The sequence below is a fragment of the Misgurnus anguillicaudatus genome, chromosome 24, assembly GCF_027580225.2.
Source record: "Misgurnus anguillicaudatus chromosome 24, ASM2758022v2, whole genome shotgun sequence".
NCBI classification, from domain to species: Eukaryota; Metazoa; Chordata; class Actinopteri; order Cypriniformes; family Cobitidae; genus Misgurnus; species Misgurnus anguillicaudatus.
In genome coordinates this window covers 16351313-16367228 of record NC_073360.2, presented here as the reverse complement: position 1 = coordinate 16367228, position 15916 = coordinate 16351313, and the positions used below count along the sequence as shown (strand labels likewise).

General features: G+C 40.2%; 1 protein-coding gene across 1 annotated transcript; it reads left to right on the top strand.

Annotated features, from left to right (window-relative positions):
- The first annotated feature begins 3660 nt into the window (after nucleotides 1-3660).
- On the top strand, nucleotides 3661-14734 carry LOC129437850 (integrin alpha-E). The gene is made up of 7 exons (XM_073863523.1): nucleotides 3661-3746; nucleotides 3869-3942; nucleotides 11671-11930; nucleotides 12016-12140; nucleotides 12319-12470; nucleotides 12570-12723; nucleotides 14339-14734. The coding sequence occupies exons 4-7, from the start codon at nucleotides 12111-12113 to the stop codon at nucleotides 14594-14596; spliced, it is 594 nt and encodes a 197-aa protein (XP_073719624.1). The 5' UTR covers nucleotides 3661-3746; nucleotides 3869-3942; nucleotides 11671-11930; nucleotides 12016-12110; the 3' UTR covers nucleotides 14597-14734.
- Nucleotides 14735-15916: the final 1182 nt, after the last annotated feature.

The following is a 15916-nucleotide window of genomic DNA, read 5'->3' as shown; positions in this document are numbered from 1 at the left end:
ACAATTATCCATTGTACTCCGTTCAGTTCTTTACACGAGTGCCTCCACAATGGCCGCGCATCCGGGTTACCGGTGAAACACTCTATAAATGGAGACGCTTTGGGACCGTTGCTACTCTACCACGAAGTGGGTGTCCAGTCAAAATGACACCAAGAGCACAATGAAGACTCATCAATGAGGTAACGAAACAACATCAAATGACAGCCAAAGATTTGAAGGCACCATTGGAACTTTCTAACATCTCTGTTCATGAGTCTGCAATAAGTAAAACACTGAACAAGCAGGGTATCCACAGCAGGACACCACAAAGGAAGCCACTGCTTACTAAAAGAGCATTGCTGCATGCCTGAAATTTGCAAAAGAGCACATTGACACTCCACAGCGGTATTGGCAAAATGTTTTGTAGACTGATAAAACTATTTAGAAGAAAAAAAACACAGCGCTACATCTGCCGTAGAAAGGGCCTGGCATATTGTCATGAAAACATCACCCCAACTGTAAAGTATGGTGGAGGATACATCATGATTTTGGCCTGCTTTGCTGCATCAGGACCTGGCCAGCTTGCAATCATTGAATTCGGGAAGATGAATTCCCAAGTATATCAGACGGTAGAGTGTATGCCTTGACGTCACTTTTCCACGTGACCACGCACGCCGTACTCGCCTTAATGAGTGGCAAACGTTCAACAAAATGGCTGATTTTCATAGCGACTGCTGTAAAACTGACTATTATCAACTTAAGTTGAATTTAGTTGGACTTATGATAATATGCTTTGGGGTGTATGTTTTCCAAAGAAAAACACGGATAAAATACAAATACTTGACAAAATACTTTTAAGTAGAAAGTAAACCCTCTGCTTGATAGTGACCCTAGCAACTTACCAACCCACCTCTGTGGTCTGTGATCAATTTTCTTCTCCTTTCGATGTTTTTTGGCAGTCTGTAAAACGATAACTCTGAATTCTTGTTTATCTGTTAGTACAGTCTATTGCACAACAGCTTTTTCCAGTTCAGTCGCGTTTTCCTCGTGTTATCGGTTATTTCATACTGTACTCAAATGCTGGCGCTCTGTCAGCTGTCTTTTGCCACAGTGGGCGTAACCGCAGTCACTTTCGCCGAAGGTCACGTCACGTGCATACCCTCTATTCTTCAGGATAATGTTATGGAGTGACTTTTGTGCCCTATTTAAACAAACAAATACAGCATGTTTCAAACAAACTTAGTCTGCTTTGCAAAGGGTAAACTCGACACGCAAACAAACAGAAAACACTGTTAAAGGTGCAATTTGTAAGATATTGGCACTGGCACTAGGCCAGTGTTATGTATTTTGTCCAGCTGATTACTATCAATATCTGTAATGTTTTCAACTACTTGTAAATCGTGAGAAAATTTCCATTCAAAACATTGACACGGGCAGTGCAGTCTCCTGTCAATGACGTTATCCATGTGACCCTTTGTCACCGCCTTTACTGACGTAAAAACCACATGACAACAGTGGTCGAGTTCGAAAAAATAAAATGGCGGCCAAGGAAGCGACTGGAGCACAAATTTAGTGTAAATAAACGTATATTAACTTTTTACACATTTTAATTGCATTTCTAGCGAGAAATTACTATTATAGTTTTCAAATATGTGATTAGTTATCACAAAGGCGCTCTCTGTTTATATTTCAAACACGCTGCCTTTGAAGTGCGTCCGAAAGCCTTTCTCTGAGCTGCCTTCATGCCTCCAGTCCGAAGTCATTTCCTCATGAGGCAGCGAGGCAACAAGTCCCACTGCCTTGAGTTTTCGGACGCAGCCAGTGTCGTGGACAAATGCGGAACTATGCGTTAGCGCCTGTCGGGCTACGCGCTTGCTTATGAACTTATGGCCGTCTGCCGCTGGTTGTGTCAGCTCCTGTAAGCGTACGGGCCAACCAAACGACCCAAGAAGAGTTTGGAACAAAACGAGAGAGGATCCATTTGTTGTTGCATTTTCTGGATGGAGAGAGCTTCATGACAACATTTACCTTCTAGACCGAGATTCTGATCCTGCTTGTGTTTTACGCGATGGGTGAGTTGTTTTGATTCATAACCCTTCAAAAAACATATGCTATTATATTGATCACAACATTAGTGTGTAGATTGTAATCAGCGTGTCTTCCCGCGGACGATATGCACATCAAAAGGTATTGTACAGCAATATAAATGGCACTTAAAAATAAGATTTGTACTGTCAATACATTATGTGAAAAATCATTGTAGATTGTAAGTTGAAAACTTAATTCTGTGCTGTGTTAACCATTGAATTTGGACTAATAGTGTAACATCTATGACTAACAATTTCGTTTTGAACATCACATATAAACTTACACAATGAAATAAACGATGTCATCAAACGCAACATTTATAAGACTTGATTACCTTATCCGTCAACGTGATTTCTCGTTCGCGTCTGATTGATGGCCATCAGTGGTTGAGTTAAAGACTACAAATCCCATAATTCCACGCTGCTTCAGAGCGTCATTAAACAACGGCTGAATCCCAAACCGCCTACTTCCATACTATATAGTATGTAAAAAGCGCTACTTTGCGTACGATATAGTATGGAAGTAGGCGGTTTGGGATTCAGCCAACGTTATTGATTTGATCTGGCGCCATCTAGCGGCACATAAATACAAATTGCATCTTTAAATGCAAACAGCTAATAAAAGGAGGAAGACAGTAACTCCATTGTTGACATTTTAACTAGTGAAAATGTATACCTTACATCATTTTATTAAATATTACAATATTATTACATTTAAATGTGCTTGCCATTTTAATAAATGATTACTTAATTTGATCAACGATTTCAGATTCTCTCCATCTTCTAGCTACAAAATGGGCACTTTTATGGCGAAATATTATTCCGAGATGTGATATGTAAAATGTAAATAAGGGGAGGGTTTAAATATTGTCACAGACAGCATCTGCGTTGTTCAAGGCCACAATGAGCCATTTTCTCTGACACTTCTGCTGAGTTCTCTCTCTCTCTCTGTAATTTTGAGTTTTAAAACTGTGGGATTTATCAAAAACATCAAAATGTATGGAGGACTGATTTTTATGATTGGTATGTATTAATGCATTATTTTCATAATTATTTAGTAATGAACATTAATTTGACTTAAAACAATTTTTAAACTCTGATTAACTGAAGTTGAAATGTCTTGTAAAAAGACAAAGAACATTTCATTTTATCAATCCTAATCAATCTGAATTGTGTAGTAAAAACTGTGTTCACATTGTTTTATACCACAGTGACATGCAGTGTGAACGGCTTTAACATTCAAACCTTACCATTGAAAAATTTCACAAATGATGATCTACTTTTTGGGCAAATCGTTATTCAGTCAAACCGGTTAGTCATTTCTGAGAATCTTTTTGGAGATAATAGATATTTGTTTTATTGGATTAATGTTGTATCATTACATGTAAGTTTATCAACCTCCTCCATTTTAGTTTTGTAGGTGTGTGGTGCACTCGAATTGAATTTCTCTATGTTCTGTGTTTTCTTTTCTGTGTATTTTTTAATGTAAAGCTGTACTTTATATACAAATCCATTTTAATTGAATTATTTTTACAAGTCCATCTTAAAGCACATTGTGATCTTTTGTAGTCAAATTATGTAATTATATATTTTGTTTCAGAGTTTTTGTTTCTTCCCCCATAACTGGAAAACTTTTCAGCTGCACACTAAAGAATGAATGTGTCTTGGTAAATTTTCACGGTAGGTTTGTCATGATTTGTTGTCTTTAAGCTGTAAACTTTAACCACACACTGTAAATGTCTCACTAATTTATAGAATTGAATTGTTAGATAACTTTTATTAAATCAATATATTTTCTAAAGATGAGACAGCAAAAGGCCTGAGACCAACAACATCAGTAGCTGCTAGCGTGATATCAGACGACGAGCATCTTCTGGTATGTTTACTGCTTCAGAGGTGGTAAATGTGTTAGAAAAGTGTGCATGAGAAGTAGCTTTAAATAATCAGATAAGATATTTAGAAGCTTGCAAAGGGATTTTTGTCTTACAGAGCATTTTCAAAGTAAAACCACTGTAGCATCGGGTCAATATTGAGAAGGCCAGAACTGATGGTTAAATGATTTTTATTGCTCTCCGTGTCATCAACCAACGTAAGAGCTAAGTAAACAAATAAACCATGCATTACATACATTTCAACCGTAACACAGCTCCTTACATTAGTTTCAATCTGTAAACATTAAGTTAAATTATACATTTCACAATAACATTCATCAAGTAGTTCGAATATATGTTTTATTAACTTTACAAACCTTGTTCCTAGGGGTGGGCGATATGACCAAAATCTTCTATCACGATAGGATTAATTTTATATCATGATAACGATATGTATCACGGTAAAGTTTTTTTATGTTTTAATAAGGTTTAAATCTTTAATACCATAGAAATGTTCATAATTCTCACAAAAAAACATATACAAGCATAGAAAGAAGATAAATACAAACAAAACTCAAGCTCTCTGAAGATAAACAGTGAATGATATGAGACTGATAATAAAAAATTATTCATGTATGTATAGGCCTATATATATTTTTATTTAAGGTAGAAAAGTGATTTAATCAGGAGCAGTGAGAGATTTTCTCTCAATGCTGTTTGATTAACACGAGTGACAGACAGGAGCAAAATTAGGTAACTTCCCCTTTAAGACCAAAGTCCCTCTCCAAAACACTGTTACACATGCGCTTTCTCTTTTAGCTGTTTACTTTCTCTTAAGACCTAACTGGTCATGTTTATGAGGATGCTTGCAAAGACGGGAATTTTGACGCATATGTGTATTTAAGGCCAATAAAGCGGAAAATGCTCACGAGCTTAATGAGCAGCGGTCGCGCGACTTGCGCGCTCCTCACAGACAGAAAAAGCAGCGGTTGCGCGACTTTTCCGCTCCTGACACACATAAAGAACGCACGCATACAGATCTGCTGTCTGTGTTTCAATAGCTTAAAATAACTTGTTTTAAAACTGCAGTGCTTAAATACGTGTACAAACGTTACGTTTTCGCGAGCACGCGCACAGGAGCGTGACGTGAGCGCGTAACCTCGATAGAAACGATAGTCCAAAATCTCTACCGGTTGACAAATTTCTACCGGTTAATTATGTCTACCGGTTTATCGCCCACCCGAAGCTAAACCTTGTAGTTTATCCGTGCTTTTTACTCTTTAACCGTGAACCTTTCAGACTTTCTTTCGTCTTTTTTCCGCCGTTCTTCCAAACTGAATTACGTCACTACACATCCGGTTTCTGAGGTTGCCAAAATAAAAGCTCAATATTGCAAACATAAAACATTATAGCATAACTATAATTAAAATGCATAAAGGTAATAATTAAAGTGCATAATTACTCTGTTGGCTTTTACAACCACAACCACTTTTCGAGAACAGGTTCTCCACATTGCGTCAGTAGCTGGCGCTAAGGGAGATCCTCCCCTCTTCTGATTTTCTGAAGCTTTTTTATGGAAGAAAGCCAGTGTACTGGCCAATGCCTGCCATGAAGACATATAGAGGCGTGGCTTTCACTGCTACATAACAACAAAGGCATATCCTTACATTCTTTCTCTTCACTTCGTGATACTGAAGCGTCACCTTAGAGTATTGCATGCAAATTGGACATAGGCTTTCATGCGTTACAGCTGACATTTACATGGATAATATTGCTTCGTTCCTCGAGGAAAAAGGTAAGCGAAGAGAATCATTAGAGTCTTCACACATGACATGTCTTCACACATGACTGTGTTCTCAACAGCGAACCACCACACCGTGGTTTTGTCACGTTACGTTATACACAAAAGAGAACCCAAACGCAGACACGACGTAAATAATAAACTGAAGGTTTATTCCAACAAACACAAAAACTCAAAAGGGGGTAACAAATAATAAACTAATGATGATGAAAACACGGAACTGGGAAACAAACACAGGATACCAAAAATAACACAAACTCGGATTACACAATTCAGTGACACGGAAGACATGAAGAATAAACTGAATCTGGACAAACGAACGAGCACACGACAGAGAACGAGAGGGCATTATAAAGACACAACACAAATGGGGAACAGGTGAACATAATTAATAATGCAAGACACGAGTACATAAGGGAGTAGAGTAAAAGTGACAAGACACTGGGAACACGTGACACAAATAAATGATGTGAAAACAAGTGTCCCCACACAAAACACAATGTTGCCATGATCTTGCCCTCTGAACTCAGACCTGAATCCTACACAAAGGTCTGGCAAGACCATGACAGCGACAAGACACTGAGAACACATGGAAGCCACACACACAATATGACTCCACGTTTCCCCACACAGAACATAGTACTGTTATGGTCTTGCCAGAATCTAGTACAAAAGGTCTGGCAAGCCCATGAAAGGTTTGGGGAGAGGATCAGTTATTTGGGTCCCCAAACTGTCCGAATAAGCTGCGGTTCTGTAAGGGCACTCCAATCTGCTGAACAATCTGTTTGCGGGGGTGTTATGCGATGACTTAGACGCTCTGTTGTGTTGCACTTTGAGATGCGTACGAGAGTCGCAAGCCCTTTCTACTCCACACCCCTCTTATGTTGTGCGCATAAAGGTGTGAAATGAACACCTATGACCCGGTGCGCTGTCCCGTGTTGAGTGTTCTACCTTTACAGTAGCAGGTAGTTGGCCGCGATGCAGGCTGTCTACCTTGAGGGTTTTCGAAGCAGCACCTGTGGCGTTTTGCACGATGCCTCTGGGCACGCAGTGGCTGGTTATTAGAATTAAGGGAGTGAAGCGAGATGCCTCGCTCTCTTATAGTGTCCCATTAGGGATAATGTGCTTGAAACCTTCCTCAGCGCCGTTAGAGTGCAGGCGGTTTCAATCTGCCTTATACTCTGGTTTTACATGAGCTATGCCCAGTCTGGGCTTTATATGTTATCTAAGTGCTCGAACCACAACACGGCAGTCTCAGCAGCTCTTTGTGCCACCACGGCAGTGCTGGGGCAGCCTCTATGTAAGAAGAGAATTTTGCGGTGGATGCGAACGCATTTCATGGGGCTTTCCGAGCTTGCTCTGTGAGATACTCCCATCCCACCTAGCAGTCAGCTGCTGGGTTGAATGCTGAGGGAGGGTGACACATCACCTCAGTTTTTAAGTTGTAGTGTGTGTCGCGTGGTTAATACAAATTCACAGAGTCTACCGCATGTTGCCAGTACAACTGTGTTGCTGCTAATGTTGATGTATGGAACTGTATTCGCTTCATCCTCATTTCTTCCACACTAGCTATCCTGATGTGCATCTTATGCTACGCCAGCAGATGCCGAACACAAGTATGCTTGCTTTGGTCATTTATTTCATTGTGTTTATCTGCTACCCTGTCTAATGCAGCGATAAGACCTATATGCTGGCTGTGTCTGTATGTACTCTGTCCTGGTTTGGGACGTGTTTCTGATTGGGTCACTAAAGACTCTGGCATCTAATTTTTTTTACGTTGGCTTACACCAACTGGGTTAAGACTGTGCTATGTGCTACTGCTAAGCATTGCACTGCATGGGTTTGAGTAAGTTCCACTCTGCTCTTCGCTGTTCTTACGGCGTTCTCGAAAAGGAATTTATCAGTTACTATCGTAACCTTGGTTCCCTGAGAAACAGGATCTAGACATTGTATAAGCTGCCGTGTCACTGCTCAGATCAGCTCTTCTGTTGTTCAGTCGAAAGAATTTGAGGATATGCCTTAAAGATGGTCGTTATGAAGCGGCGAAAACCACGCCTCTATAGGTCGTCATGGAAGGCACTGGCCAGTACACTGGCATTGTTCTATAAAAAAGCTTTAGAAAATCGGAAGAGGATCTCCCATAGCATAAGCTATTGACGCAATGTCTTCTTCCTGTTTCTCAGGGAACCAAGGTTACGATAGTAACCGAGACGTTGTCCTTTACAGAAAAGGAAAAATATTTAAAGAGCACCTATTGTCCGATTCCTTCAGTGTGTAAGTGTGTATTAGTACATGTTAAGAATATGCAAAAGGTACATACCCCAAAGTAAACAATGACGTGAGTTTTCGTCTCGAACGTAAATCTCTTTTCTTGGACTACAACAAACACACAGATTGTAGGCAACAGTTTACTTCCTAGGATTGGTGATGCAGACAAGACCAACATTATCAAAATTCCTCCCGCTTGGACTCACAGCCTGCAAGTTAACTCCTGTTAGCATTGCATTGTGAGTGAATCTTTCAAACATGTTAAGGAGCATCACATTTCCGGCTGATGTCAGAGGTATTCAGACCAATCACAACGTACAAATTAGCTGGCTAATGGGGGACACAGAGCTTTTCAAATCTGTGAAAACTTGAGCTGCAAAAATATATGGTATGTGGAAAATAATGTGTGTGTTTAACCATAAACTACGCAAACACATTATATTATACCAAATACACAAAATAACGTTGTTTTTGAGCAAAATTATTAGGGAGGTTATTTATTAATTGACTTGAGACACTTTACTTAGTATTTTGGGAAACTCTCTCAGGTTGATGGGCGTTGGAAGCAAAAAAAGGGGGGTGGGTCCCCCCAAAAAAATTACTGAAGCAGACATTCTGGTCCCTTGATTAAACAGCTTCTTTTTATAGCCTAAAGCTCTGTTTACCTGTTGTGTAGCAGAATGTAGGTTGCGAAAGTAGTGAAAACGTCTTGGTTACTGAGGGAGGGAACGAGGCATTGTGTCGATGATGTGACACTAGGGGACCCTATGCAAACTGCCACAGAAACTGACTGTGTTAGAAACCTTTAGCAAGGTGAAACCCATAAGCTGAGCATACAGGGAATCCTGCTAAGGTTAATAACCTTCCAGTGCACCCAAAGGAGAAGTTGAAGGTACCATAGGGATGAGAAGGAGACTCCGTCTACAGCATAGTAAAAATACTAGCCAAGCACTGGGAAGCCTCTAAGAGGCATGTGGAGACCACAACCTACTGGAGAGAGGTTATGGAAAAGTCAGAATACACCCAAGAGCAGCAAACTGTGAAAATGAGCTCAACTGGACCCAAGGGAAATGTGAAAGCCCATCCGCGGAAGACCCATGGTTTACCAAAGGGAAACCGTAGGGGAATAAGGCATGCAACCCAAACCAGACAATGAACCCTGAGATTGGCTTCTCCATAAGCCAAATTCAAAAAAACATAAAAGAACGATTCACCCAATAAGAGGGGAACCACTTGGAAAAATGTGCCCTGAACTAGGGAAGATCACAACTAGGCCCACAGCCATCAACCAGATTGAGTTTTCGGAGCTAAGGCAAAACTGTCTGAATCCTAAGGTAAAAAAACCTTGCAAAGGTGTTAGGAGCAGCCCAGCCTTCAACCTGACAAATATCCGCCAGGGAGGACCGTTAGCCAGTGCCCATGAACAGGCAATGCCTGGGGAAAGACGTATTCCAGAAGTCATATTCCGGGGCCAGCTGTGCACTAAAGCATCTATGCAGGGGGGGCCTAGTGAGAGAATACCAAAGCAGGCACTAAACAATCTCCTGAGAGGCAAACAGGTCGACCTGTGCCTCCCCAAAACGAGTCCAGATTAACTGGACCACCAAAAGATGAACTCTCCACTCCCCGCACAGTGTCACCTGCCGTAAGAGTGCATCTGCTGCATGGTTGAGGTCGCCAGGGACATGAGCAGTGCGCAGAGACTTAAGTCTCAGCTGACTCCATAAAAGAAGGTAGCGGGTGAGCTGTGACATCTGGCTAGAGCGCAAACCGCCTTGGCAGTTGATATGCACTACTACCGACGTGCTGTCGGAACAGGCTAGCAGGTGCTTGCCCTGGATCAGAGGGGGAAACCTCGTCAGGGCAAGCCAAACTGCCAGCAGCTCGAGGCAATTGATATGCCAAAGCCGATGGGGTCCCGTCCAGGAGCCCGCTGCAGCATGCTCGTTACACAGTGCCCCAGCCCACTCTTGAGGCATCCGCCGTGATGATTATGCTTCTGGAGACCAGACCACAAAAAATTGTGACATGCAGGAGATATAGGACTCTGATGCTTGCCCAGCACAAGGTCCCTGTGGGCACACAACTGTTCCCAAGAGTGAGTTAAAATTAGCCAGTCGTCAAGGTTAAGTACGCAAATGCCTTTCTCCCTCAACGGGAGAGCGCGGCTTTCGCTAACTTCGAGAACACATGAGGAGACAGGGACAGACCAAAGGGGAGGACCCTGTACTAAAATGCCCACCCCGCGAAAACAAACTACAGGAAAGGCCTGTATCAAGGAAGAATTGAGACATGAAAGTACATGCCCTTCAGGTCTAGGGCTCTATCGCGCCCTTCGAAAGAAAGACGTTGACCTCCGCCCGAAGAACCGCCGCTTTCTCCCCACTTATCAAGGAGCTAAGAATGCCGCTGAATCTAGGCGAGTGCCTGGTGAACTGGAATCGCATAGTCAAGCTGAATAGTTCTCACGAGCCAACGTGACAGATTGGGCAGCGTAAACTATGTGTCCAAAAACCATGCCAGAGGCTCGAGTGGAACAACGGTACTCAGGGCCGAGAGAGGTGGGAGGCGGTATGGTGGAAACAAACTGTGAGAGGTTATGAGATCACCCTCTGCCCTCGATAGTGCCAGAGGGGGGGCCCCACTGGGTCCATGCACTGAAACAAAATCGAACCAGAGAAAAAGGAAACTGCTAGTTTACTGAGAAAGTGGGGGCCCACACCCAAGCGCAAGCCAGATGTGAAGGTCTCACCCACCCTGCTCTGGGTGAGGCAGAACCGCAATGGCAGCCTCGTCTCTTCTGGGTACGTCATCCTAGGGATGCTTCGAAGCCTTAGGAGGGTTCTTAGCGCCCTGACGCGACATTGGCATCCTCCTGCGGTTGTATCTCCTTGGCCGAGGAGGGGATCCCGATGTAGAGGGGGCCGGCGCAGCAGGTGCAGAAGAAGCAGATTGGCGGGGAGCAGGCAGAGCAGGACGGCGGGGAGCAAGCAGAGCAGGACGGCGGGGAGCAGGCCGGGGCCGTCGAGGCAGGATGTGCTTTATTGCCTCCGTCTGCTTTTCACTGTTGCAAACTGCTGCGCAAAGTCCTCAAAAGTTCCGCCAAAGAGGCCACCCTGGACGATGGGGGTGTCAAAAAAGCACACTTTCTCTGCATCCCTGCGAGGTTGAGCCAAAGGTGTCGCTGCTGGACCATCATTGTGGACATTGCATGACCCATCGCACGTGCTGTAACCTTCGTCACCCAAAACACCAGGTCATGACCACCCTCGTTGATGTCCTTAAGTGCCTTGCCTTGATGCACCTGCAAAATAGCCATGGCATGGAGGGCGGATGCAAAATAGCCATGATAGGCTGCTCAAATATTTAAGGTTTAGCTGAATATAACAAGGAAACCAATGCAACACTTAAAATATACAATATGAATGCCTTACAATGTAAACGTTGGATCAACTTTTTAATTTAAAAATAATTTCATTTGGTAATGCCTAAAAATGGGAATTTTCAAATATGTAAAAATTAAGTTTTATAAACTTTTTCTCACTTTATTAAAAGTATTAAATTAAAGTAAGTTAGAGTAAGTAGAGAAGCTTTAACATTTTTGGAAGTTGTTCATTATATTTAATCAGAAGGAATTGTTTTAGTTGTGTTATTTCTTCTCAAGTTGTGTAATCAAGTTGGCACAAAGAAGTCATCAATTGAGGATATGAATGGATATTTCACAATGATAAATCTCACAGGGAAGCTCAAACTAAATCCTGCTGAATTAGGTATGGTTTACATGATATTTGATCATTTGATAATGCCAAATACAGTCTCTGAATCTCTAAATGTTTTGAATCTATGTATTTTCATTAAAAAATCAAAATGCAGCGCTCAACAGCAACAACAACAATCATTATCATGGTGGACGCATCAATACGGGTGAGAAAACTCTTGTGATGGTGTTACTAATTGATCTTGTAATTTAAATCAAACATGTACTTTACAGCTACTTTACATGTTGTAGACCCTGCTAGGACAGAGATTGCTTTTGTGTTGGATGGTTCTGGCAGCATTCATCCTGATGACTTTCAGAGAGCCAAAGACTTTATCAGCAAAGTCATGACAAATGTTTGGAAAACATGTTTTAATGTAAGTAAAGCTAAAGGTTTTTATATTACATATGCAGCTCAGTATGTTCCTGCAGCTTAGTAAAGCGGTAGTTGTCATGTTTCATGAAAGTGTGACCTATATGATGTCAAATCTTTGCATTAGTTTTTCTGTAATGTACATTAAAAAGTTTTAAATAAAAAAAATCTATTTTTTTTAGTGTGCTTTTGCAATAGTGCAGTACGCAAGTAGGATTAGGACTGAACTTCCACTTCAAGACAATAAGGATGCCAGCAGGACCTTAGAAAAAGTAAAGGAAATACAGCAACTTGGCAATCTCACAAAGACTGCTTCAGCCATCCACTATGTCCTGTGAGTTCTACTATATTATTTATAATGATACACATCAAGCACCTTTGTTTGGGGATAAGTTGAGTTATGCTCTCTTCTGACTTCATTTGCTGTCTACAGTACAAATATTTTCATCCCTGAGAATGGACCAACAATTAAATCTAAAAAAATGATAATCGTCTTGTCTGATGGAAAGATTTTGGGAGACCCAATGAACCTTACTAATGTTTTGAACATGCCAGAAATGAAGGAAGTAACTCGCTTTGCCATTGGAGTAAGTGTATATTGTTTTATTTTAGTGACATTTTAGTGACATCATTTACCTTTAGGGGTCCAGCTTCATTCATGTTATATAGTATACCTGTCAACATTGGGATTTAAAAATAAGGGAAATTCCCGAACCTTAACACCACAACCCCAATACAGCACAACAACAAAAAAACTGCCAATGGGGTAAGAAAAAAAATCTTGAAATAAGTTTACTTTTTCCTTAAAAACTTAATTCAAGAAAAATTAATGTAACAATTTCATACCTGGCAGATATTTTTATTTTTTTAGCTTGTTTTAATCATAAATTCACTTAACTTTGATATTTTTGTCTAAACACTAAGCTTACTTTTTATCTTAGAATTTTTAGATATTTGTGCTGAAAACAAGATAAAAAATACTAAGTAAGAAAGTAATTTTTTGCAGTGTATACTAGGGATGCACCGATAGGATTTTTTTGGGCCGATACCAATTTAAACAGACAACTTCTGGCCGATACAGATGCCGATATTAAACACTTGTATATAATACTAGTTGGTCTATTAGCTAGTTTATTTCTGCATCAAATTATTTTTACTGAACATGGATTGAATCTAATTAACATTCAACTGACCAACATAATAAGAGAGGCACAAATTAAGCTAAAACAAATATAATAAGACTGCATGACAACCTTCAAAGGTGGTTTTTGCTATTCAGCATTTATTTTATTAACAACATTAACTCATTTTTTACATTTAATGGATTTCTTTATGCAGTTAATTAATAAACAATCGGTATCGGCCTTTCTTGTGCTATTGCCGATATGCCGATGGTTTCAAATTAATCAAAAATCGGCCAATAAATATCGGCGGCCGATACATCGGTGCATCACTAGTAGTGTATACCTTGTATCATTGTTTGGATGGCTCTCTTGCATCTGCAGACTTGTTTTACACATCTACACATTCCTTAACACCTTCTAAGTTAAGCAGAAAAGCACAAACAGCAGTATTTTTACAAACAAAGTAAAAAAAAATGCACACCCTGCAACACGCATCAGCCCGCACATGAAAATTTGCGAGTTTGTATGCTGGCTGGCGGGCATGGCGATTGTAGCTTTGCTCGCAGCTCGTCATCCTCTATCCAACCTCGGGAAGCGAACATCAAATACGAGAAATTGTTTAAACAGAATGATGGAGTAAAAAACGGAATAATCCCGGAAAAAATGGGAGTGTTGACAGGTATGGTTATACCATGGGCCTGTTGAATGCTTCATTCTGATTGTCTGATAAATGTTCCAGGTGTTGATTATTTTTTTTAAACTGCACACCTAACCTGTCAAATTTCTTCAAAAGAGGCACCATAGCAATGTTTGTGGTACTTGTGGTATAAGAGGAATTACTGACTTCGATCCTTTGAAATATTTGAAAATAATGCACATCCTCAGTGTAACGGACTCCACTTCACATCGTGCTGCATTGCCACCTTGGGTGTGCATTATTTTCCAATAATTCAACGGCCCGTCATCAATTATTCCTTACATATATGGTAGGCCTATTATGTAGTTTGTTTATTATTATTTTATCAAACAAAACAATCACAATATATCTTACTATACAAAAATCTTATATCATTTATAGGTAGGAAACGCCCTTTTGACTGATCCTGAGGCAGTTCAAGAGATGAAGGACATAGCAGATACCAATAAGTTTTTTAATGTTTCCAATTATGCTGCCTTAGATGACATCCTTTCTGAACTGGAACAAAGCATAACTGGAACTAATGCCTTAGATGACATCCTTTCTGAAATGGAACCAAGCATAACTGAAACTATAGATGAGAAAGTATGGGTTTTCAAGGGATGTTTAGCAGGATGTCCAGACTGCTCTTTGCCATAAAGGATGGATAATTTTTATGCATCATATAAGACAAAAAGTCCCAGTTTGACTTGAATGTCTTGATTTGAATTATTCTGAACGTAACAAAAAATTGCAATTCCTTTGTTCTGAACTTTAAAATAAAAAATTATTACATTGTATTGTTAATATTCTTGTTATAAGAAGAATTGTTTACCCAAAAATAAAAATTCAGAGGGTTCATAAATGTATTTTAAAGTGAAACGATAGGTGTGTGTGTGTGTGTGTGTGTGTGTGTGTGTGTGTGTGTGTGTGTGTGTGTGTGTGTGTGTGTGTGTGTGTGTGTGTGTGTGTGTGTGAGAAAAGGTTCATATTTAATGTTTATTTAGTTATATATTATTTAGCTTATACTTTTATAAAGCAAAATCTAAGTGAGATAGACTGAAATGCTGTAGAATTGAGTCATGGGGCAGAACCTTGTCTTAGTGACTTCATGTAATAATTTCTAGTGCCAGGAGTGTTTGTTATCTTGCTTTGAAGATTACAATGAGTGTTGATTTGCTTTATCAGATACATGAATATTTTACACAACAGTCTGTTTATGTGATAAAAACTCCCTCAACTGACGCTGGTACATGGTAGAGACCTGTCAAAGGTCAAAGAAAGGAAAAGTGCAGCCTGATCAACCAACCTTTTCACTGAAAAGTTTTTAGTAAAGATTATGACAGTTTGCTTGCTTTTAATCAGTTTTTGATTTATAATAATATGTCATCAAATGTTCTTTTATAGAAATAAAAGGGGAATGAAGGATCTTAGGATCTGAGTTTCTTCAAAGGTTGTGTGTGTTTGTACATACATACATCTTTGTTGTATTTTACTTCTTATTTTCTTATATATGTATGTGCTAACATTTACAAATTTTATATGAATTTCACTATTTACTTTTCTACTTATTTTTACTTATGCTGGTATAATGACCTTATTAATGACCTTGTCTGTGAAACCAGGGAAATGTCATTTTCCTGACAAAGAGAGAGCTAGTGACAGCTATTATACAAGACCTATAGGGCTCTATCCTACACCCGGAGTAATGCAGCGCAATGCGCGACGCAAGTATCTTTTGCTAGTTTCGACCTGGCGCAATTATAATTTTCACGTTTAGCGCCGCGTTGTTTAAATAGCAAATGCATTTGCGCCCCCTTTTGCGCCCATGGTCTGGTCTGGTCTGAAAACGTGTGTTCAGGCACATTATTGGCGCGTTGCTATTTTGAGACAACTAAAATAGACTACGCCATTGACCAACAAAAACCTGCTCTAAAATCTAAAGTCAATTTAAAGAGCGTGTTAGAAATATGCGCTATA

Excerpts from the sequence above, each read along its gene's own strand:
- LOC129437850 (XM_073863523.1), top strand. The coding sequence starts at position 12,111 with ATGACAAATGTTTGGAAAACATGTTTTAAT. Across the intron at positions 12,141-12,318 it reads TTTGGAAAACATGTTTTAAT|TGTGCTTTTGCAATAGTGCA; the intron begins GTAAGTAAAGCT and ends TATTTTTTTTAG. Across the intron at positions 12,471-12,569 it reads TCAGCCATCCACTATGTCCT|TACAAATATTTTCATCCCTG; the intron begins GTGAGTTCTACT and ends TGCTGTCTACAG.